The sequence below is a fragment of the Lactuca serriola genome, chromosome 8 (genome assembly GCF_051521515.1).
Source record: "Lactuca serriola cultivar US96UC23 chromosome 8, Lser_US96UC23_V15, whole genome shotgun sequence".
Lineage (NCBI taxonomy): Eukaryota > Viridiplantae > Streptophyta > Magnoliopsida > Asterales > Asteraceae > Lactuca > Lactuca serriola.
Window position 1 is genome coordinate 80,435,614 of NC_136415.1, and position 23,562 is coordinate 80,459,175.

At 34.6% G+C, this 23,562-nt stretch overlaps 2 protein-coding genes and 1 pseudogene across 3 annotated transcripts; 1 reads left to right on the forward strand and 2 right to left on the reverse strand.

Moving 5' to 3' along the window:
* Positions 1 to 3,995: 3,995 nt before the first annotated feature.
* On the reverse strand, positions 3,996 to 7,823 carry LOC145069330 (autophagy-related protein 18a-like). Of its 2 annotated transcripts, XM_079016262.1 has the most exons (5): positions 6,825 to 7,823; positions 6,531 to 6,693; positions 6,301 to 6,427; positions 6,094 to 6,213; positions 3,996 to 4,172 (listed from the first exon to the last, which is right to left on the reverse strand). In XM_079016262.1, the coding sequence occupies exons 1-4, from the start codon at positions 7,788 to 7,790 to the stop codon at positions 6,123 to 6,125; spliced, it is 1,347 nt and encodes a 448-aa protein (XP_078872388.1). In that variant the 5' UTR covers positions 7,791 to 7,823; the 3' UTR covers positions 3,996 to 4,172; positions 6,094 to 6,122. The 2 variants fall into 2 exon arrangements, with proteins under 2 accessions (XP_078872388.1, XP_078872387.1); XM_079016261.1 differs by lacking the exon at positions 3,996 to 4,172 and having other exon boundaries at positions 6,026 to 6,213.
* Positions 7,824 to 11,181: 3,358 nt separating this feature from the next.
* LOC145067091 (UDP-glucosyltransferase 29 pseudogene) lies at positions 11,182 to 12,596 on the reverse strand (annotated as a pseudogene).
* Positions 12,597 to 16,530: 3,934 nt separating this feature from the next.
* Positions 16,531 to 18,397, forward strand: LOC145067092 (uncharacterized). The gene is made up of 4 exons (XM_079014301.1): positions 16,531 to 16,801; positions 17,060 to 17,306; positions 17,509 to 17,749; positions 17,843 to 18,397. Exons 1-4 carry the CDS (start codon positions 16,531 to 16,533, stop codon positions 18,395 to 18,397), a joined length of 1,314 nt encoding a protein of 437 aa, XP_078870427.1.
* The last annotated feature ends 5,165 nt before the right edge of the window (positions 18,398 to 23,562 follow it).

Consider the following 23,562-nt stretch of genomic DNA (forward strand, 5'->3'; position numbering starts at 1 on the left):
TCATACGTGTATGGATGACTAAGCTTATTTTCTTCTTTTTTTTTCAACGGAAGCTTTGGAAGCCTTGCTTATTTTGTAGTATAAATATCAATATTCCCTTCTTTTAGTTGATATCATAACACTCAATCAAAAAGAAAAGTTAAAGGAAATATAGATATAATTTTGGAAGGAAAAGCTAAGGTGTTAGAAAAAGTGTTGGCCAAATCATAAGTAATTTATTTTTAACAGGTGAGTGCATAGTTACTTTCATCTTACACATAGATATGAAGTATTTTATATAAATTACGTGCTACGTGTGCATATTATCTGTATACTTGCTATCTATGCTGGATGAACAATTTTATACTCGTTTTAAATGATTTAAACTGTATATGTATTTTATATCTACAAAATATGTTGGGTAAAACATGGGTAGATGTAATAGTTGTTGTGTGACAAAATAAAATAATGAGAGGCCTCGTTATAGATGTTATTGATGATCTAGTCATCTAGCGGAGTATAGATGACGACCACGGACTATTCTAGACAGTCCAGTGGAACACTAGCAGGCTCGTAACCTGTAGGTGTTTATTTGAACTGTGTGCTCACCAGGTGTACTCTATCCCCCAAATGGTTGCCTTAAGGACATTTATTGCTAAGGAATCCCCTTAGCAGTAGTGTCCATCCCGATGAAAGTCCTTAGACTAGGTCCCTTGTGTTAGATGTTTTAGGGACGTAAAGTGAGGATAACGGGAACGGGTAATCGGGTTTGTTTGATTTGATAAAGTTAATAAACTTATTTATTGTGGGTTGAAAACCCTATGTGCTCACCAGGCTCCCAAGCCTGACCCACTTAGTTTCTTGTATTACAGGTAGTGGCGCATGAGCATAGATGTGATGTTTTGGATGAGGGATTACGGATATAGGCCTGTAGATATGAAATAATGTAGTAAGGCTTATATTTGTACTGTTTATGCTTTTGATCTGTGTCAAACATGACATCCCGAGTCTTTTAATGAAATACATTTCTTTGGAAATTCTTTTGATAAATCTTTATCATATATTGTTTTGGGACAAATTCCGCAACACTTTTATTTAAAATGTTACTCTGATTTTCAAACAAAGCATTAACAAAATCGGTCTTTTCTGGCCGTGAAAATGAGGATGTCACAGAACAAAAGTCACAAAATAAAGTAGTCGTGACGCCTTTCGTAAAAATATTTGTATTGGTAACGACAAGGGGCATAGAGGAGAACTAGATCTCAAAACATCGACTAGATGTCAGCACATCGACTAGATCTCAGCACATTGACTTTGTCCCAAACAAAATGAATATCAAGCTCTACATATTTCATCCCTTGATGAAGAATTGGGTTTGCGGTCATTTAAATGACATTGATACTATCACAATAGATGATGGTGGCTATGCGAATAGGTTATCAACCTCATGAAGAAGGTTGTGTAGCAGTTTCAGCAACTACGTTAGTGACACTATGATATTTTGCATTTGCACCCGAACATGAGATCGTGTGTTGCCGCTTAGGGGACTATGAGACAAGGTTCTCACTGAGAAACACACAATAACCAGGTGTTGATCTACGAGTGACTAGACATCCCTAGTCTCTGTCAAAGTAAGCGATGAGGGACGTGGACGAGGTCACATATAATTGTAGGATGTGATCGAAAGAACACTTGATATAATGCAAGATGCATTTGAGAGTATTGAGGTGGGGTTCTTGAGGTTCATGCATGTATATGAAAACCTGTTAAGACCGGGCGGCTAAATGTCAAGTATTGTAATGCCTCCACAAGTCTATGGTACAAGGATGGGTGCGAGAAAGAAGAATCGATGGTTCCAAGTTTTGATGATGGACAGTTAGACTCTTGCATGGATTCAATTTTGCATCCTTTCTGGTGAGAGAATTCCTCAATGTATTTTCGTGAGAGGGGAACATACCTTTTGAAGATTGTGTGACCGAGTTGCTAAGAAAATAGTTTAGAGCTCCCAAATGGCTCATTAAAAACTCTTGACCAAGCGATGAGATGATCTTCCATAGGTAGTCGTGGAGGTCGTGAGTATAATGTCATCCACATATAAGAGTAAGAATGCAAGATCATGTCTATCGTGATAAATGAACAACGATGAATCAGTTATGATGTGCTCAAAACCAAGACAAAGAGCATAACCTTCAGAACACTAAAACCAATCCTAGGGTTTTTAGGATGGTACAAATTGTTGTAGATTTACAACTGAGCTAAACATCTCGTCGCAGTAATGTCTGGTTGTTGACTTTTGTTGTTTGCCATAAATTGAGGTGTATACCTCCTAAAGGAGCTATCAACATTATATATGTGTTTGAAAAGCCACACAAAATAAACAATATTAACATCAGGGGGTCGAGGTACAAGAGACGAAATATTTTTAATAATAGCATTACATTCATTGGACATAGCTTTTTGCTAATTTGGATTGTTAAACGGAATGCATATGAGATTTGGGATGTGGATAAGAATGAAATAAGTATGAAATTTAACTGGGTGATGGGTTTGGTAATCCCGAATTTTGCTCGAGTTGTCATTGGGTGACAAGGTGGGGTTGCCAAGGGCAGCATGGGATACATGTGTTGAAGATGGGTCAATAAAAGTTATCAGAGCAGCATCAAAGCCATTTAGATAGATAACAGGTGGCTGAAGGGGTTGTTGAGAAATAAAAGGGGTTAATGCGGGTGTTGGGGATGAAGTTGAGGGTAGATGAGGTGTAGGAGGAAGAAAGAAAGTGTAATGGGGGTGGGTAGTGTGAGGACACATGTTATGGGGTTTAGGTAAATGTTATCTCCAAGGAAGTTGTATGAATGGGATTGGTTGGAGGCATTGATGCTAAAGGAAAGACATTCTCGTCAAAAGTTACTTGACGAGAAAGAATGATTTTATTGTTGTGAAGATCGAGGAAACAAAAGTCAAGATGATTGACAGTGTAGTGAAGGAAAATGCAATGAGTGGATCTTAGGGAGTATTTATGTGGTGGGTAAAGGTATAGGTAGCAAAGGTAACCAAACACACAAGGTGTGTGTAGTCGGGAGGTTTTTGGTATAGTCTTTTATGGCATCCTCAATTTCATGACCAGAAAAGACCAAATTATTTATGTTTATTTAAAATCAGAGTATCCTATTTGAAAAATAATATTGCGGAATTTGTTCCCAAAAACATGATAATGATATTATCAAAGCATTTCCAAGAAACGGATCTTGTGATCGAGTTCAATTGCATGGGCATCCTTATTGTCGCAAAATAAAATTTCAAGGCTCTTCAAAAAATACGTTGAGCTGTTACACCTTTCTAGTGTGTCATTTATAGCAAATTGTTGTTAAAGGTGATACCGAAACACGTGCAACATGCTTTATCCAGATACGATGAGCCGTCACGCCTTTCTAGAGTATCAAGCTTTTTCTATTTGGAAGTTGGGTTGTCAGACGACCTTATCGAGGTGATACCAAAACTCATGCAACATGCTTCAAAAAGCTTTCTCCAGACATCATAGCGGCACCTAGCGGGAAATGCGGGCGTTACATCTTTGGTGCTAAATTTAGTAAACAATAGACTTGGACGAAAGAATAAGATGGTACAGATGAAGTTTTTTGTGGAACATAGCCTTTGTTATGAACGATCAGTTTGTTGTGACGTTTTTTAACACGAGAACTAAATTTGGATGTCGTTGCTGTCAAAAGTTTGACGAATGGTGGAATTGGTATATTCTCTACCATGATCATATTAAAGAGCGCATATATCTTCGTTGAAATGGTCACAGACATAAGACTAGAAATGAACAATTTAGATACGATGCCATTTTTTGTTTTAAAGGATATTCACAAAGGTAGAGTGAACAATGGTCTAAAAAGATGAAAAAGTATTTTAGACCACTCAAACTAGAAACGAGGTATATCAATGTAATCAAACAAATAGTGCATCGACAATTTTATTAGATAGCAAAAAAGGAAGATACATATGTTTGTCAAGCTGGCTTGCTTTACAAAGCAAATTTGATACTTGTTTATTACATGGAATAATTTTATTGGAAAAAAACAAAACACTTCCTCAGGGGATGGCCGAGTAATTGATGCCACTTCGTGGGGCTTGAACAAAGCATTACTTGAGGAAGAGACTTCAAAAGACTATCAAGGTAAAGGTCTTTCGTGCTGTCACAGAGAAGAAGAAACCACAAAAGTCAAATTGGATGGTTTGATTCTTATCACGAGTAGATTGTTTGACAAAAACAAAATTTTTAATAATAATAGAAGTTATAGTTCATGAACCATCTAGCGTTAGTTAGGTCTTGAAGACTCATCTTTTGGAACGCTAGTGGAGAGCTATGGTTTGGTCAAGAGTCGATTTAGTGTTGTATGAGGTTGACCATGAAGAAAAGAAGGCTGTTAGGCCTAAGGACTTGCAATTGTTGAGTCTTCCGAGAGGGACAGATGGGCATGTTACGCGAATAGCCCATGTTGTTGGAGGTTAAGGCGAACAAGCAGTCGTAGCCTACGGCTGCTGACTGTGGACCAGGCTGAGGAGACCATCTGTTAAATCCATTGGGTCGGTGGGTACCATGGTGACCATACAGGAGACCATAAAGCCCACGATGGTAGCGGGCCGGTAGTGGAGTCCGAGGAAGGTTGTTGTCAGTCTTAAAGGCGTCGATCATTAGGGTGGCGACTGTTTCAATGGTCACAAGCATTCCCCCAACGATTATTTGGCTGATTGTCTCCACAGTACGGTTTTTGTTCGCAAGATGGAGTCACATTTTTTATACGAAGAACCATCGACGAGGATGAATGGTCATGGTGAAATTATTAAGGGGTCGAGCAAGCAAGTCAAGTTTCTTCTAGGAACAAGATGAAGCTGACTTGAAGAAGAATGACAAAGGGGATTGACGATGTATGATGCTAGCCACTTGGTTGCATTTTTCAACAATACCATTAATCATGTACATCAGTAGGGTTTTCTCCGATAATAGATCATCAATGTTGATGAGAAGGTCAGAGAGAACCTTGAGATTTTTAAAGTAGTCTGTGATCAAGTTGTATTGCACGGGCATCCTTATTGTCGCAAAATAAACTTTGAAGGCTCTTCCAAATACGATGAGCTATCATGCATTTCTAGAGTATCATTTATAGCATATTGTTGTTAAAAGTGATACCGAAACTCATGCAAAATGATTTATCCTGATACGATGAGTCGTCACGCCTTTCTAGAGTATCAAGCTTTATCTATTCGAAAGTTGGGTTCATAAACGGCACCTTGTCGAGGGGATACCAAAACTCATGCAACATGCTTTAAAAAGCTTTCTCCAGACATCATAGTTGAGGTCATTTGGGTTGATATTAATGGGGACGTAGCGTCTAATTTTGGTAATGTCAAAAGGCTTGTTAGTGGAGTCCTTATTAGGCATTTCAGTAGTTATGGTGGAAGTAGATAGGAGAAAGCTGGCTAGGGTTTAGGCCGAGAAAAGGTGGCCTGCCAGTGGGCAAACATATAAGAAACGGAAGGTTGAGAGATTGAGGGATTAGCTACGGATACCATATAAGTTTCCTTGAATTATCAATAGCTTGTGTATGTTTAAATGCATACACGATTACAACACATGGGCCAAAAGGCCGATAACAAATTAACAATACAAGAGATATACATGGGCTGTAATACATAGAAATAGTTTTGAATTAGGTGGTGATTTTGGTATTTTGTTATAAATGTGATCAAATTGTTACAGTAATTACAAAAAAAATGTCATTTTGGTAAATATCCCAAAAATAAACGAGTTATATTAAAAAGTACACAAATCAATTTGACTCAATTGTGTGGGATCCACAGTTTCAGTTTCTGAATTCTTTGCGAACATCTTCAAAAGTTATCATTTAGCAAGTTGACAATTTTTACATTACATATACATTGGCATTTACAAAATTATATATATATATATATATATATATATATATATATATATATATATATATATATATATATATATATATATATATATATATATATATATATATATATATATATATATATACCCATTCCTTCACAAGCATCAGCAAAAGTGTAACAAAACAACAAACATACCATGAAAAGACATATGTTGTTAAGCAAAATTAGAAAGAGTCATCAGGCTTCACAAAGTTGTGATATTCCAGTTGAGTCATCTCCCCTCCAGCTTTTGGGTCAAATTGGCATCTATAGAAACTGCATAATTACAACAATTTTAATCCATCAAAAACAAAGTAATCATCATTCCAAAATGAATATAAATCTGTCAAGAAACTTTAATACCTTCCATCTAAGCCAAGAATCACCACTGTGTTCTTCTGATGACCAAATGCAACAATATACTGAGAGCCTTCAACCAATCGGAACTGAGCCAACGACCACACAGAGCTAAAATACTTGGGGATAACTCCTGCAACATAATTTAATGTCATATTCATGAAACTATGTGTCGTTTTGTCAAAGATTCAAGAACAATGGTTGATTTTTAATGAAAAACCAATGCAACTGTGTACCTTTAATGAGAGCACGAGATGAACTGGTAATGAGGTCTGGATTATCGACAGATGTGATGCTGAAAACATGAATAGTACCCTTATCACTTGAGACTGCTAGCCACTCAGCCGTAGGAGAAAATGCAAGGCTATGTATTTCAGCTCTATCTGCACCCCTCCTTACCTAATTGTTATTAGTAGTATCCCACCCCACCATTAATGAGCTTGGTTAAAACCATCAAAGTTGTAATAATTACAAAGACATGTGTAAAATTATCCAGAATCATAAATGAAGTTAACCAAATTAACGCCTACCTCGTGCAACAATGACCCGTCGTGGGTATTGAAGATACGAACAAGAGTTCCCTTGTTGCTGGCTGTGGCAAGCATATTTCCATTCTGTGACAGAGCGAAGCACGCAATTCTTGAATCATGAGCTAAGATAAACTTTGTTCGCTTGGAAGCGTAATGCTCAACCCTAACTTGTCCCTTCCGCAATCCGAGACAAACAAGCACAAAATTACCAGAAGCTTGTGAAACATCGCAAAGGCCCTTGGGATTCGCAAATGTCTCGATCTGTTGCAATAACTTCAAATCCGTGAAATTGTATACGAATATCTTCTGCTCCAAAATCACAATTATCCGATCTCGCCTTAACCGAACTCCACGAACCTCCGATCGAAACGATAGCTCACCAATGCATCGGCCCTGATGATCATCCCAGATCATAACCTTATTTAGAGGATACTGAGGCTGAGAACCGCCTCCGACTAACGCAAGTATATTGCATCGAAACAGCATCTCCACGATCCCAATACCGCCTCCATTTTCAAAATCCCGACGGAAGATCTCGCGAAAAGGATCGCAATTATATATCCGAAATCCTTGATTAATACCGCACGCAAAGCATCCATTATCTTGGTTGAATGAAACGTGAAATAGCGATAGATGTGAAGGAGAAGAATCACGGTTATGAAAATTGGGGATTTTATGGTTAGAGCTTGGAATTAAGGTCTTTCCATGAACCGGAACCGTAGCCGGAGCAGAATTAGGTTGAGTTGCAGCGTGAATATCTTCTTTTCCATCCTGAATATATGGAATTCGTTGTTGGTTAGAACTCGTTCTGATCGATGGGAGCCCCGACGAAATACCGCTGTGAAGGTCGCCGGCAAGTGAATTGGTATGTTCTTTGCCTTCTTCTGAACGTGTATTGGCGCTTGTACTAGGGTTAGGGTTAGGGTTTGGCCATTCCGAAGAAGAGAAGGCTGAGACAGTTGCCATTGTAGATGATCCTGAATATTGTTGGATCGTCGGAATTCATCAGAATTTAAATTAATATATTTACATTATTGAACCTTATACATTTAACCGTGTATACTTCAGTCCGTATAAAAGGAGGTGGGTTGCAAGATGCAACTCTTGTTTTCGATTTGATGATGCCCTTTATTTGCCCCAAAAAAAATTGATGCCCTTTATTTGCCCAAAAAAAAAATGCAATGTTTTTAATAGTTTTTAATTATTTTTTATATATTAGAATTATTATAATAATTAAAAAAAATAATCATGTCTTAATATCTATAATAACTGAACGTCTACTTCTAAATTATTGGAATGTTGTCATCTTGACAAACAAATACTAGAGGCAGACACATGATTATGTAGTAAGTATTGTCGGTCCGTAGTAGGTGTTACCGGTAGCACATTTTATAGTAGAGAAAAAAAACAAATCAAAAATTTTGCACTGCATCAGAAAAAACCAGGTATTGTCAGTGCCACTACTTGCAACATAATAGATCCACCCGTGTATCTTTAGTTTTCTCATAGAATGTATGTAATTATTGTTTAGTTTTTGTTGTTGATTATTTCATGTTGTAGATGGATGATATATTATATATTATTGTTGATTTTGATGTTTAAAAATAGTATATATAATATTCTGATATTTAAAAATGGAATTTATGATATTTGATGTTTAAAAAGTGCATATAAGATATTTTAAAAGTTTATGAAAGGTAAATATGATATTTAGAAATTAAGTTGGATAAGTATAATATTATTATGTTTAATAAAGTGATATACAAAATTCTAATAAAAATAATAAATGTTTGAAGAAAATATTATTTCATTGAATAGTTATTTATCTTAACACATTTGAGTGTTAAACAGTTTTAGTGATATTGAGTTTATATATATATATATATATATATATATATATATATATATATATATATATATATATATCACTTAGTTTTTAGTGATATATTGAGTGTGTTTACAAAAAAACATATTACCATCTTAACATGTTTAAAGAAATATTGAAATTGAAAATCGTGTGTAAAATATTACATAGATCGTTTTGGTACCATATTTGATTAAACTAGTTTTTATTTTAGAAATATAAAAATCCCATGGAATTTTTGGCACCAAATGATGGACCAATATTGCCTACTGTAGATACATTTTTGGTGAACGGGGTTGTCCCCCAAAGCTATATGGTTATTTGAATTTGATGTATGTTTATCTATATTTAAAAGACAATAATTATAATATTTAATTATGTTTTTAAGTTTTTTTAATTAAAAATGTGCTAAAAATGAATTTCAATGTTTCTTGAGATTGAATGGGGTATGTTAACGTTATGCATTTCATAATCATTTATTCTTTCATTCTACTTGTAGTTTAAGAGTTTATATGCAAACAAATTAGAGTATAGGGATGTAACATGTCAACTCGAAAAAGTATAGAGGGCAAGTTGCACTTTACCGGTTATAATAGTAACCCTTGGGTAACGGGATTGACACGTATGAGGAAAAAATGAGGTGTCATTTGCTTTGCTCCCACGCAATGGGATATCGAAAATATTACGTCAATTCGTTCCATCTCGGGCCTGTACCATGTTTTTTGTATTTTTTTTACGGCGTCTTAATTTAAATGGAAGCAGGGGTTATTGCGTTATTGGGATTCTTTATTTAAAAAAAGGTATATGTTTTCTTTAAATGCTTATTAATTTAATTGGTATTTAAATTAAGTTTTTAAAAAGATAATCTGTATTATTAATTTTAGATGGTATCAAAATATAATAAACTAATAAATTGTTTTTTGTGTGTTTATGTAAAATGACCAAGAAAAACATATTATCTTTTTTTTTTTAAATATTTTATCTTATGTCAATTACCTCGAGGAGAAGATAGCCTCTACACATAGTCTATGATGCTACTTGTACAAAATTTTAATTTGCAACATATCACTAGCTCGTTTTCATGCTTCTTTAGCATATAAATGATCCTACAGCAGATTAATGTTATGTTTGGCGCCACAGCTAGCTGATAAGTTAGTTTATTTTTTGAGCTTTTTTATGTTGTCGTGTTTGGTAAGCCAAAAAGTAACTTATAAGCTAGCTTTTTGAAAAGCTATTTGGACTAGCTTTTTAAGAGTTTTTTTAAAATTTTCCAAATACACCCTTTAATTAATTATAGAAACATATATTCTTACATGTCGTTTTATGTAATTTTATATATTTCAGCTAGCTTTTCAGCTAGTTTTATCAAACGTTATTTTTTATCAGCTAGCTTTTCAGCTATCAGCTAGCTTTTTATTTAACAGCTAGTTTTTCAGCTATCAGCTAACTTTTCAACTAACAACCAGCTTTTCAGTTAATACGCCAAACATAGCCTAAATGGTAAATGTCCATCATTATGTGCATTGAGAAGTGACTATGAGCTATGGAATGTGATTAAATTAAAATTTAATATATACTTCCTTCATGATCTTATATTTTTTTTATTTTGATTTTAATAGAATAAAATATTAATAGAATTAAGATGAAAGTGATCAAAGGGGTAAAAAAGGTCTTTTTAACTATTATCGCACACACATCATAAATCGACTGTTTTTTTCGAACGACAATTAACAAAGAAGCAAGCAAAAACTTATAATTACAAACAAATTGACTATTCTTACTGCCCATGGTCTAAAACGTTAATAATATTGAACATGATATTAGCTAGGCTAACACAAAAAAGGGTAGCCTTTTCCTCTTGCAAATCTTCCATTCTTCCCTCCTCACTTTTAATTAACCAAAATAAAAGAAAAACTAGAAGTGTTATTTTTGAAAATCATGTAAAATATGTTTTCAAAATAAACCTTAATTACTTTGAGGAGCTAATTAATTAAGATTAAGATAATGTTCATATACTCCCTCCGTCTCAATATTATTGTCCCCAGACAAAAAACATATAGATTAAGAAAACATTAATTACCACTAACTTTATTTAATAAAATAACAGTTTTGTCCTTACTTTGCATTTAATGTCCCGTTAAATGTTTAGTTTGTTAAGTAATAATGAGGGGGTATTATGGTAAAAATGTTATTTATTTTTAAAAGTGGACTATTATTTTGGGACAAACCAAAAAAGAAAGATGGACTATAATTTTGAGACGGAAGGAGTATTATATACTCCGAAGGAGCGAGTCAAAGAGTTGTTAAATAGAAACTCTATTGATCATTTTTGCCGCTCTTCGGTAAGCATCTAGCTAGACTTGTAAGTTAACTTCCAAAAGTCAAATTCAAAAAAAAAAAAAAAAAAAAAAAAAAAAAAAAAAGTCAAATTCAAAAAAAAAAGAAAAAAAAAAAAAAAGAAGAAGAAGATATATGTCATTTTAGATCTAAACTTCACCTCTCACCGCAGAGGTTGAACCAATTGCAACTGACTTTGCTTATCATCTTAAGAATTCTCCTCCAACGACCACCACTTAGGAGGCATAATTGCAGTAGCTCCACCGCCACTGCATCAATCTCCTCCTCCCCTTTCAGCCTCAAGTCGGTACTTATTTTCTTGGCCTTTTCCCTCACCGCCTTCCCCAACTCACTCACGACCACTTGCCGGACAACTGCCGCCAGCTTCTCCCGCCTTAGCCGCCCATCATTGTCCCTCACCACCTCCATCCCAATCCCAACCTCCTCCATCAACCGAGCATTAACCGGCTGGTCAAGGTGCATTGGCATGGCTATTATTGGAACACCAAATTTCATAGCTTCCATCGACGAACTCCATCCACAATGACTCACAAATCCACCAATATTTTCGTGCTCTAATATTTTTGCTTGTGGAGCCCACCCTTCTATCACTAAAGCCCTATCCTTTACCCTTTCAAGAAACCCTAATGGCAAAGCTTCTGAAACGCTAAGTTTTCTTTCCACTTTTGGAAACCTTAAAACCCAAATGAAATTCACATTGCTCAATTCTAAACCATACGCAATTTCTGTCAAATCATCATCAGAAAGAAACGAAAACAGTGGATCCAATGGCTTTTGTGTCAAGCCACTGCATCACCTGCTTTTGATTCCTGTCCACTACGGGAGACGGGTCTGCAACGAGTGGACCTACAGGTACAATCTTTTTACCAGTAAGAGCAGAAAGGTAATCACTGTACTTACCTTCGATCTCCTTGAAAGATTTAACAAGAACGATGCTTGAAGACCGATTGACACACTCCATTACACGATCTTTATCTTGACGACCATTTGCGGAGCTTTCAAGAATCTCAGACATGTGACCAGACTCGTAGCTACGATAGTAAGTCGTCGAGAATGGAAATGGAATGCCAGTGGAGCTGTTCAAGTAAAGATGAAACATGTTGGCAGCCATGGTAACACTTGTGGTGATGAACACAACCGAAGGGATTTCAAGTTTAGAAGCTGCCAACGGAGCCCAGTGTTGAATAAGATCGTAAATGAGCAAATCGGGTTGTAACTTTTTCAAGATTCTTGAAAACTTAGGCTTTAATTGCCTTGTCGAAAGCTTTTTTAAGAATGGGCATAAGATGCAGAGGGAGACCATTGGTGGTGTGAAGGTGTGGTGGTAGAGCCGGTAGTTTCCGGAGGTGAAGCTCTATGAACTGAACTGCGAGTGAACCATGTTCGTTTGCTAACGGTTGCTTGATCGAACTGATGTTAGCCGGAGTTGAGCAAAGGTAGATGTCAAAGAGGTTTGTGTTGTTGAGTTTCTTGGCTAGTTCTAGGAAAGGAGAAATATGACCATGGCCTAACCATGGGAACATCAAAACCTTTTTCTTTTTTCCTTGCATGTTCATCGTCATTTTGTGATCTGAAACCCTGATTTCGATAAGGTGGTTGTTTTGTAGCTTGACTTGGGAGAAGAAGGTGGCGTTATGTAGACAAATTAACGGGTTATTATGGATAGTGCTTAAAATAAGTACGAAGTAAATCCGTTTAAAAAGTAGAATGCAATCTTTATTTATCGTGCATGATTCACATATCTATATATTTTGATTGAATTTTTTTGGTAATAAAATCTGTACTGAAGAATATATATATATATATATATATATATATATATATATATATATATATATATATATATATATATATATATATATATATATATATATATATATATGGGCTTAGGGAATATGTGGTTGTTATGTACCTAACATTAGGTATAGAACCATAAAAAAAACTATATAGTTTTAACAAAATGCAATCAAATCTTTCTACCATCTTTCTTATATTTACTATTAGAGTAGATGATATGCTTTGTACATATTTTTATGGAGTTTTAAATATTTTATTTTGCACCAGAAACCATGTATAAAAATACATTATCAACTACCTATAAATCTTCATATTCAAATTTAATATAGAAAGTTATAGTGAAAGATTAAAATTGTTCATTAAAAACTGAATAAACTTCTTCTCATAACACATCAAAAAGAACCATGCAAATATATATATGGTAGGTGTCAAAGAAAGTTATAAAACCTACTAGAGGTCTAGTAAAAACAACACATTCGAAATACATAGATGTTGGAGAAAAATTATGAAATCAGGAATAAAATGAACTCAAAAGCAATAGGCAGAAGCTAACAAAGAAAAAAAAAATTGTGTTTTCTAATCAAAATGAAGACAATTTTGATGATTTTATACCTAATATTACATACATAATAGCCACATATTCACTTTTCTATATATATATATATATATATATATATATATATATATATATATATATATATATATATAAAGAGAGAGAGAGGGTTAGGTTCAAATGTTTTCACTGTCTATTGTGTGCATGTATGACTGATTATGGACCAATCATTTTAATTATTTTAAGAAAGTAATTAATGCATATTAAATGCTGAAGATGTAATTAATACCTATTATATCTTCAACATGTAATATGCATTAATTACTTTCTTAAAATAACTAAAATGATTGGTCTAGAATCAGGCATACATGTACACAATAGATAGTGAAAACAAAATAACCTATCTATCTATATATATATATATATATATATATATATATATATATATATATATATATATTGTTTGCCTTTGATTTAGACATTTAGTTATGGAAAATATCGTAATTAAGTTATTTGATATATTGTAATTTGTAAAGGTTTTAGAGGATTTGATTTAATTATGGAAAATATTTTAAGTTAATTGATATTTTCTTACAATATTTTTGATCTTGTGAATAATTTATTGTTAACATTTGATACATAATAATGATTTTGACTTTTGAAGATAAATTGACTCATTAAATGAGGCCATAGTTGTCTTGTTTCATGAAAGTATAATCATTGTTTTGATGTTCGATTTTCAATTTTAAATGTCACTGAATCATTAACCACGTATCAAAAACATTAGAACATGTTTTGGTCTTATATCAAGTACATGGGACCTTTTTCCATTGCAACTCTAGCATCGTCCAAGCAAGTGCAGTGATATGGAACTCATGACCACCACCACGATGATACAATTAGACTATATTCATCGTAGACTTTTTCTTTATAACGGCAATGAAATATAAAATAAAAGAAATTAAAAAGTTAGCAGGAAGCCAGAAAATACAAAAGTGCAAAAGATTTTTGTAAAAGTACGGAAGAAAAGAGAAAAACAATACAAAACAACCCCCAATCTACAAAGAACTATATGAAATTATGAATAAATACAAGTGCACGAGCAAACCCACCAAAAGAACAAACCGGAAAGAGAAGCAACATCTTTTATAACTTGTTTTTATTAGACATGCTTGTTTGTAGTCTTGAAACAAAATAACTATAACTTGTTTTTATTAGATACAATGTATATCAGGGCCGGCCTTAGTGTATTATGTGTTAGGATAGGGCTTAGGGCCCCCAATTGATAGGGGCCCCTTTAATTTCAATCCAATGTCCGATTTTCCAAAAAAAAAAAAGTTGTATCGCTTCTTCAAGAAATCACGATCGGTATACACAGGCACACCGCACACGACGATTAAAATTCCTTCTTTTTCTCCCTTCTCCAATCGATTCAAGGCTTCAATCAAGTTATCGCTGCTGTCTTCAGTTATTCTTGGGTTCTTGCTTCTTAATTCTCACGGTCTCACCTTCTCCAATCGTTAATCGACTCACGAACTCGGAGACAGGGACTCAACTCAGACTCAGACTCACGGTAAGTCGGTAGTAATATATGCATCTTCTGATCTTCGTATGCGTTTTTCACTTTCTTGTACTCAGACTCACGGTAATATGCAATTATGCATCATCAATTTCCAAAATTCATACCGTTTTTCACTGTTTGTGGTTTGATTTTTGGATCATCACTTTTCAGTTTTGATTTGTGGATTATCTCTGAATTCTTATTATCTAATTGGGGTTAATAGAATAATAGCAAATTAATTAGGATTAATCTTTTGACAATGGACATTAGTCACATTACACAACCACAGATTTTTCAAGTTTCAATGAACTGTAATTTTAAGTTAAACCGTTAAAATTGATTGCAGTCAGGAAATGTTGACAACTTGACATTGGCAGACTACATAAGAAGGTTTTTTTTCATAATAAATCAACCTTATTTGCAATCTAATGAATGGTTTTTTTTTCATAATATGTGATAATATTGGACAATGTTTGGTTCCTAACTATTGACAGAATCATGTGGAATTGCATGTAAGATTTCAATTACATTTGTATATAATTGATGTCATTATAAATATAGCATACAAAATAGAAAAAGTTTTCAATTAGATTTGTATTTTAATTGTTTTTGGTTTTATCCAAATGGCATGAATGATCAAAGTTGTTAATCTTTCCAATTTCTGATTTTTTATTCCAGATTGGAAGATTCTATTGTTCACTGATTTTTTTATTGGCTGATTCCATAGTTCACTGATTCCAGATTGACAGATTCCGACGTTTTTGAGCTTTCCATTATCTCAGGGGCGGTATAATCCTAATCCATATCTTATAAACTTATAGTATTAATCAAATAATTAATAATCATGTCAAAGAGAAAATACGAATCCGGTGCTTCAAAAAGGAAACGAAAAATGCAAGAAGAAGCTTTTATAGATAAACAAAAATGGTCGTTTTTAAAATATGTAATTACAAACAAAAACAATGATAATGAACAACAACAAACTAATGTTGATAACGAACAAGAACAAGCTAATGTTAATAATAGTGATCATGAACCAACTAATATTGAAAATGATAATGAACCAACTAATACTTAAAATGGTAATGAACAAACTAATAGTCAAAATAATAACGAACAAACTAATATTGAATTTGATAACGAACAAACTAATAGTGAAAATGATAACGAACAAAGTAATATTGAAATTGATAACGAACAAACTAATAGTGAAGATGATAACACACATTTAAACATATATGATCCAAGTAGATGGAATACTATTAGTACTAACTTAAGAGATTTAATCGTAGAAAAGGGTCCTATTAAGATTTATGATTTTAAATTTCCAAAAGATCAACATTTAAGAAGCTTTAGTACATCTCTTTATATGCAAAAAATACCAAATGGAGATAAATACGAACGAACATGGTTGGTTTATTCCATAGATGTAGATAGAGTTTTTTGTTTTTGTTGTAAATTAATTAATGTGAATACATCTACATGTTCGTTAGCACATAAAGGTAATAATGATTGGAACAATATTTCTAGTATATTAAAAAGACATGAAGCAAGTAACGTACACATTCTTAATATGAGGTCATCGATTGGCTTAGAAACTAGATTAGCAAATAATAAAACAATTGACAAGCAAATCCAAAAACAAATAAATAAAGAAAAAGAACATTGGAAAAACGTGTTAATAAGAATCATTGCTGTAGTAAAAACTTTAGGAAAAAATAATTTAACATTTCGTGAAACAAATGAAAAGATTTATGAAGAAAATAATGGTAATTTTTTAACTATAATTGAAATGATTGCAGAATTTGATCTTATTATGCAAGAACATATTAGGAGAATTAATGACAATGAAATTCATAATCATTATCTTGGACATAATATGCAAAACGAACTTATTAGTTTATTAGGAGAAGAAGTTAAAACTAAAATTATCAAAAAAGTAAAAGAGGTTAAATACTTTTCAATAATACTTGATTGTACTCCTGATACAAGTCATAAGGAACAAATGTCAATTATCATACGATGTTTAGATCTTTCAACAACTCCAATAGAAGTAAAGGAGTACTTTCTAGGATTTTTAATTGTAGATAATACAACCGGTAAAGGTTTATATGATGCTATAGTTGATGAAATTAAAAATATAGGACTAGATATAAATGATGTTAGGGGGCAAGGTTATGACAATGGTTCAAATATGAAAGGAAATCATCAAGGTGTACAGAAACGATTGTTAGATATTAATCATAGAGCATTCTACACTCCCTGTGGTTGTCATAGTTTAAATTTAGTAATTTGTGATATGGCTAATTCGTGTGATAAAGCTAGTGAATTTTTTTGGAGTTATACAACGTATATATTCGATATTTGCTTCATCGCCTCAAAGGTGGAAAATATTACAATATAATATATCAAACCTAACACTTAAACCATTATCGCAAACTCGTTGGGAAAGTAGGATAGAAAGTGTAAAAGCAATTAGATTTCAAGCACCACAATTAGGAAAAACACTTTTACAATTATCCAAAAAGTGTGGAGATCACAAAATTTAAAGCGAGGCTAAATGTTTAGCTACATATGAACTTTCAAACTATGAATTTTTATTAGGAATGATTATTTGGTATGATGTTTTGTTTGCTATTAACACTGTTAGTAAAAGCTTGCAATCATATGATATGTGTATCGATGATGCTATAGATCAACTAAATGGACTTTTATGTTTCTTTCAGGAATATAGAGAAAACGGATTTGAAAAGACTTTAGATTGTGCAAAAGAATTGTCTTTAGAAATGAACGTAAAACCTAAATTTCGTGAAAAACGTATCATTAAAAGAAATAGCCGATATGATGAAAATGTTGCTAATGAAACTATTAAAACTCCGATTCAGTTATTTAAAACTGATTACTTTTTATATGTAGTAGATAAAGCCATTACTTCACTTAAAAGTATATTTGAGCAATTTAACGAGTTCAAAAATATTTTTGGTTTTCTATTTAGTATAGAAAAATTAAAATCATTTGATGAAAATACTTTAAAAAAACATTGTTTAAACCTTGAAAAATCTTTAAAGCATGATGATAACTTAGATATTGATGGTTTAGATTTATTTCATGAACTAAAACTTTTAAGACACATTTTACATTTAGAACGTGATACAATTATTAATATACTTAATTATATTAAAAAGTTTAGTTCTTTTCCAAATGCATATGTTGCCTATAGGATTATTTTAACTATTCCTGTAACCGTTGCCTCTGCAGAAAGAAGTTTTTCTAAATTAAAATTGTTAAGAAATTATTTAAGATATACAATGTCACAAGAAAGATTAAATGGATTAGCTATTTTGTCAATTGAAAAACAGTTAGTAAAAGAAATTGATTATGAAATTTTCATTAAAGAATTTGCATCTAAAAAGGCTAGAAAAGTCAACTTTATGTCATAAAATATATTCACAAAAAACATATACAAAAAAAAAATTAACTCCGCCATTTGTAAACTTTTTAGTTTATTATCGTCGGTCTCAAGCCCGGATAAAGGAAGAGGGTTTTTTAACATTAAGTATTATAAATGTCAAAGGGCCCCAAATTTTTGGTTCGCTTAGAGCCCCCAAACTCGTTGAGCCGGCCCTAATGTATATATGCAAGTAAGATTAAAAAGAGGTTTTCTTTACTAGATTCGGTTGGTTTTGCCCAAAGTTAAGTTTAATTAAATAATATCTTAAAAACCGGTTCAAATCGATCGATCATACTGCGAACCAATGACGATAGTGGTTCAATCACTACAAGAAAATTTTGATATAGCTACGGAAAAATTTCATAGCAAAAAGCTGAAATTACGTAACTAAACCTAAATAGCTACGAAATTCGCAACAAAATTTGTCAATGGGATTCCATAGGTATATTTTTTGTAGCAAAATGTTTTACTACGGAAATATAGTTTCGTAACAATTTTGCTACGACCATTGCTACGACGTCTATTCCGTAATAATGTGTTCCGTAGTAACTTTCATAGCTAGAGGTTTCGTAGCAAATTTCGTAGTTAAAGGTTCCGTAACAAGTTCCATAGCTAAAGGTTTCATAGTTATATGCTCCTTGGCAAATTCTGTAGCCGTGTATTTTGTAACAAAAAAATTTAAGTGGCCGCTTTTCATAACAATATTCGTAACGTCCTAAAAATTCAGAGAAAATTTTCATTTTTAAATTCATTCTAATCATAAGATAATCATATCAAACAGTCGAGAGTATATCATAGTAAAATATTATCAGAGTACAAAATCCCAAATTCACGTGATGCGGAAAAACATAGGTGGAGGCAGTGTCATCAGGTCGGACCCTTCCCTTTCGAGCTACAAGTACTTTAAATATAAACTGAAAACCGTAACCACAAAGTTTAGTGAGCTCCCCCAAAATACCTCATATCATACAGATATATAACAGTCAAAAACATATTGGGTCTATTTCACCCCCTTCGGTATCTTTCAATCGATATCGGGTCTATTTCACCCCCTTCGGTATCTTTCAATCGATATCAGGTCTGATACCAATCTGTCACACCCCCAAACCAGAATGGCGGAAACATTCGGGGGTGGATGACTTCACGTAGTATCACAACCATTGAATATTGTAAAGAAAGTAACACAACCATCACATATATAATGAAAACGTATGTTGTTGCGTTATACATAATAGCAAAAGAATATTACAATGAGATGATAAATGTTCCATAATAAAACATCTTTAGTGTTTCCTTCTCCAAAAGCTGGTGGTTACCTGTATTACTGATTCCCTGAGAAATACAAGTGGTTTCGAAAAAGTGTCAACAATTAAGTTGGTGAGTTCATAAGTGTTTTGCATTGAAAAGTATGTCCTTTTTTATAGTAAACCGATGAACGAGGTTTTCAGAAAATCCAATATTTTCTATAAATGATTTGAAAAGTTTCCCGTGTTGGAGTGCGTTTGTGTTTTCCATACTTGAATAATAGTGATAAAATTTGTGTTAACGATAAAATGGAAAACTGAAATGCATATATGAATCTCGTAAATCAAACTTGTTTTTTTTATACTTTTATGTGAGTTTTATAACCATGCTATTGACAGTGATGGCCTGTAACAACGTTCTTCAGGCATTGGAACTGTTATGACATTTGTCACCCCAGGCCTGCCGGCCTAGCTGTAGCTAACAGCTTAGGTGTGGGATTGTCAATCTCGTATAGATCTATACACAAGTATCACGCTCCCCCTACAAGGGATTATGGTATATAATACAGGACTTAATAATGCATACTCGAACGTACGTGAAGCTGTCTCACATTACTAGGTATAAACAGATTTACGATGATAAAGACTTTACTTCATTTGAAAGTATTTCATTTGTCAAGATGTATACGTAAAATGTATGAATAACTTGTTAGTTATGTTCGTTATAGCTTCTCAAAAGTATGTTTTCATTTAGTAAGAATAACTTGGTGATATAAGAGCCTTCTAAGCATAAAGATGTTTATAAAGACAATACTCCGACTCATAATGTACTTGTATTCCCCCCCCCCCCCTAAAACATGAAAAGAATTGAAAAGTAGGGGTATGAACTCACTCGTTAAGTTTGAAGAGAGAGGCTAGGTTTGAGCAGATCGTTGTCGGGCTCTTCGGGGGTCTCTGCAGCGTAAATCTTTCGTCGGGGGCTCGAGTGCGGAAACCGAGGTCGTCGGGACAGCTTCTTGTGCTTGGAAGGGTGTGAGAGTATCTGGAGATTTGTGAATGTGTGCTTAAACTCGCAGCTGATGCCATCTATTTATAGTGCTGGAAGAGTGAGTACGCGGGGCGTAATTTTGGAGTACGCGGCGCGTACGTCGTTACGCTGGGCGTAATATGGCGTCATGGCTTACGACTCCTGGCTAGCTAAACGTAGCTTGGGCGGGCCGATGGGACTCGACTCTGGGTCTAGTACACGGGGCGTACTCCCAGAGTATGCGGGGCGTAATCCCTGCTTCCGACTTCTAAATTCCATAACTTTCGCGTACAAGCTCCGTTTTTCGTGTTCTTTATATCCACGCGTAGGTGAGATTATGCTCTACAACTTTCATTTAGACTCCGTCGGCTAGTTTTGACTTTATTTTTAATGATATATTTTTAATAGGCTGGGTCTTCTAAAGTTCGTTAAAAATTCATAGGTTCTTTATTCGACGTCGGTTTTCGTTTGTCTTTTTATTGTTTTATTACCACTGAGGAGATCTTCAACTTCCGTTTAGGTGGCGATAGCTAAGTAACACTCGATCTTCAATCCGAGTTTTTAGCCCTCTACTACTGTTACGAAACTTTGAAATTCCGTAACTTCTTCATACGAGATCCAATTTGGGCGATCTTTTTATGTACGCTCACCTTTCAACGAGATCTACGACTTTGGTTTAGATACTTAAGGCTAAAATTTATTTTATTGAGATTCTACTTTTTATGTCAAATAATGTTTTAACGTCGTGTCGTAAATATACGAGTGGTTATAATTTCTTCAATATAACCCGGTTTTGAGCGTTCTTTATGTTCTTGGAAACCTTGGCATGATATCTAATATTTGATGTATCCCAACTTAGATACTTGAACACTTTATTTTCGAGGTTAATTTCGTTGCTTTTTAGCTTTCGAGTGTTTACAATGCTTTGTGGGAAAAATAGGGTTGTCACATCATCCCCCTGTTAAGGGAATTTCGTCCCGAAATTTAATCTAAGATAGAGTTTACAGTTTTAGGAAAAAGATGCGGGTACTTTTGTTTCATCTGATCCTCGCGTTCCCAGGTGTATTCAGGTCCTCGCTTGGCGTTCCAGCGGGCCTTTACAATGGGTATGCGGCTTTGTTTAGTCCTTTTGATTTCCCGATCCATGATCTCTACTGGTTCCTCCACAAATTGAAGGTTTTCATTTATTGCAATTTCGTCTAGAGGGACGACAAGGGTCTCGTCGGATAAGCACTTCTTCAGATTCGATATGTGAAAGGTAGGGTGTACGTTGTGGAGCTCCTGAGGTAGTCTAAGTTTGTAGGCCACTGGACCGATCCTGGCAAGGATCTCGAATGGTCCGATGTATCTAGGGTTCAGTTTCCCACGTTTTTCGAAGTGTATTAAACCTTTCCAAGGTGAGACTTTGAGTAGGACATGGTCTCCAACTTGGAATTCCAAGGGTTTGCGTCTCTTATCTGCGTAACTCTTTTGTCTATCTCTTGATGCTTTTAGACGTTCTCGGATTTGAACAATCTTCTCCGTAGTCTCCCTTATGATTTCTGGTCCAGTGAGCGTGTTGTCAGTTGCTTGTCCTTTTGCTAGTTGCGTGTCCCCCACTTCGGCCCAGCACAAAGGTGACCTGCATTTGCGGCCATAGAGGGCTTCGAACGGGGCAGCCTTGATACTGGTGTGGTAGCTATTGTTGTACGAGAACTCGACTAATGGTAGATGTGTGTCCCATGCTTTGCCAAAATCGATTACGCAAGCTCTCAGCATGTCTTCTAGGGTTTGTATAGTTCTCTCGCTCTGGCCGTCGGTTTGTGGGTGATAAGCGGTACTCATGTCTAGTCTTGTCCCCAAAGCTTTCTGTAGCGACTGCCAGAACCTTGAGGTGAATCTACTATCTCGGTCCGAGATAATGGATATGGGCACACCATGCAGTCGTACAATTTCTCTGAGGTATGTCCTTGTTAACTTCTCCAATTTATCCGTCTCTTTGATCGGTAGGAAATGTGCTGAATTAGTTAACCTGTCGACAATTACCCAAATGGTGTCGAGTCCGCTTGTTGTCTTGGGTAACTTTGTTATGAAATCCATGGTTATCCGCTCCCACTTCCATTCGGGTATTTCTGGTTGTTGTAATAAACCCGAGGGCTTCTGATATTCCACCTTGACTTTGGCACATGTCAGGCATTTGCTTACGTAGGTGGCAATTTCGGCTTTCATGTTTTGCCACCAGTACAACTTCTTGAGATCGAGATACATCTTATCGGAGCCGGGATGTATGGAGTATCGTGTTTTATGGGCTTCGTCCATAACGATTTCTCTGAATCCACCAAACTTCGGTATCCAAATTCGATCCATGAAATAACGAATTCCGTTGTTCTTGGTATCAAGGTTCTTATCCGTTCCCCTTAGGGCTTCTCCTGTCACATTTTCGGATTTCAAGGCTTCTATTTGGGCTTCCTTGATTTGCGTGAACAGGTGTGAATGGATTGTCATAGTTAGGGATTTCACTCGGCGACCTGAGTACTCCTTCCGACTGAGTGCATCATCTACTACATTAGCCTTTCCGGGGTGATATCGAATTTCGCATTCATAATCACTAAGTAGTTCTACCCATCGCCTCTGTCTCATGTTGAGTTCCTTCTGGTTGAGGATATGTTGGAGGCTTTTATGATCAGTGAAGATGGTGCATTTTGTGCCGTAGAGGTAGTGTCTCCATATCTTCATAGCGAAAACGACTGCTCCTAGCTCAAGATCATGTGTTGTGTAGTTCACTTCGTGCGTCTTTAGTTGTCTTGAGGCGTAGGCGATGACCTTCCCTCTTTGCATTAAGACACACCCAAGTCCTTGGTTTGATGCATCACAATAGACCACGAAGTCATCCGTTCCTTCTGG

Bases quoted from the DNA above. Each gene is read 5' to 3' on its own strand.
- LOC145069330 (XM_079016262.1), bottom strand. From the start codon at position 7,790: ATGGCAACTGTCTCAGCCTTCTCTTCTTCGGAATGGCCAAACCCTAAC. The intron at 6,428-6,530 runs GTACACAGTTGC...ATTATGTTGCAG, and splicing joins ATCTCGTGCTCTCATTAAAG to GAGTTATCCCCAAGTATTTT. The intron at 6,214-6,300 runs GTATTAAAGTTT...GTAATTATGCAG, and splicing joins ATTCTTGGCTTAGATGGAAG to TTTCTATAGATGCCAATTTG.
- LOC145067092 (XM_079014301.1), top strand. From the start codon at position 16,531: ATGAGGTCATCGATTGGCTTAGAAACTAGATTAGCAAATAATAAAACA. The intron at 16,802-17,059 runs ACAATGAAATTC...ATACAACCGGTA, and splicing joins ACATATTAGGAGAATTAATG to AAGGTTTATATGATGCTATA. The intron at 17,750-17,842 runs GTAAAACCTAAA...ACTCCGATTCAG, and splicing joins AATTGTCTTTAGAAATGAAC to TTATTTAAAACTGATTACTT.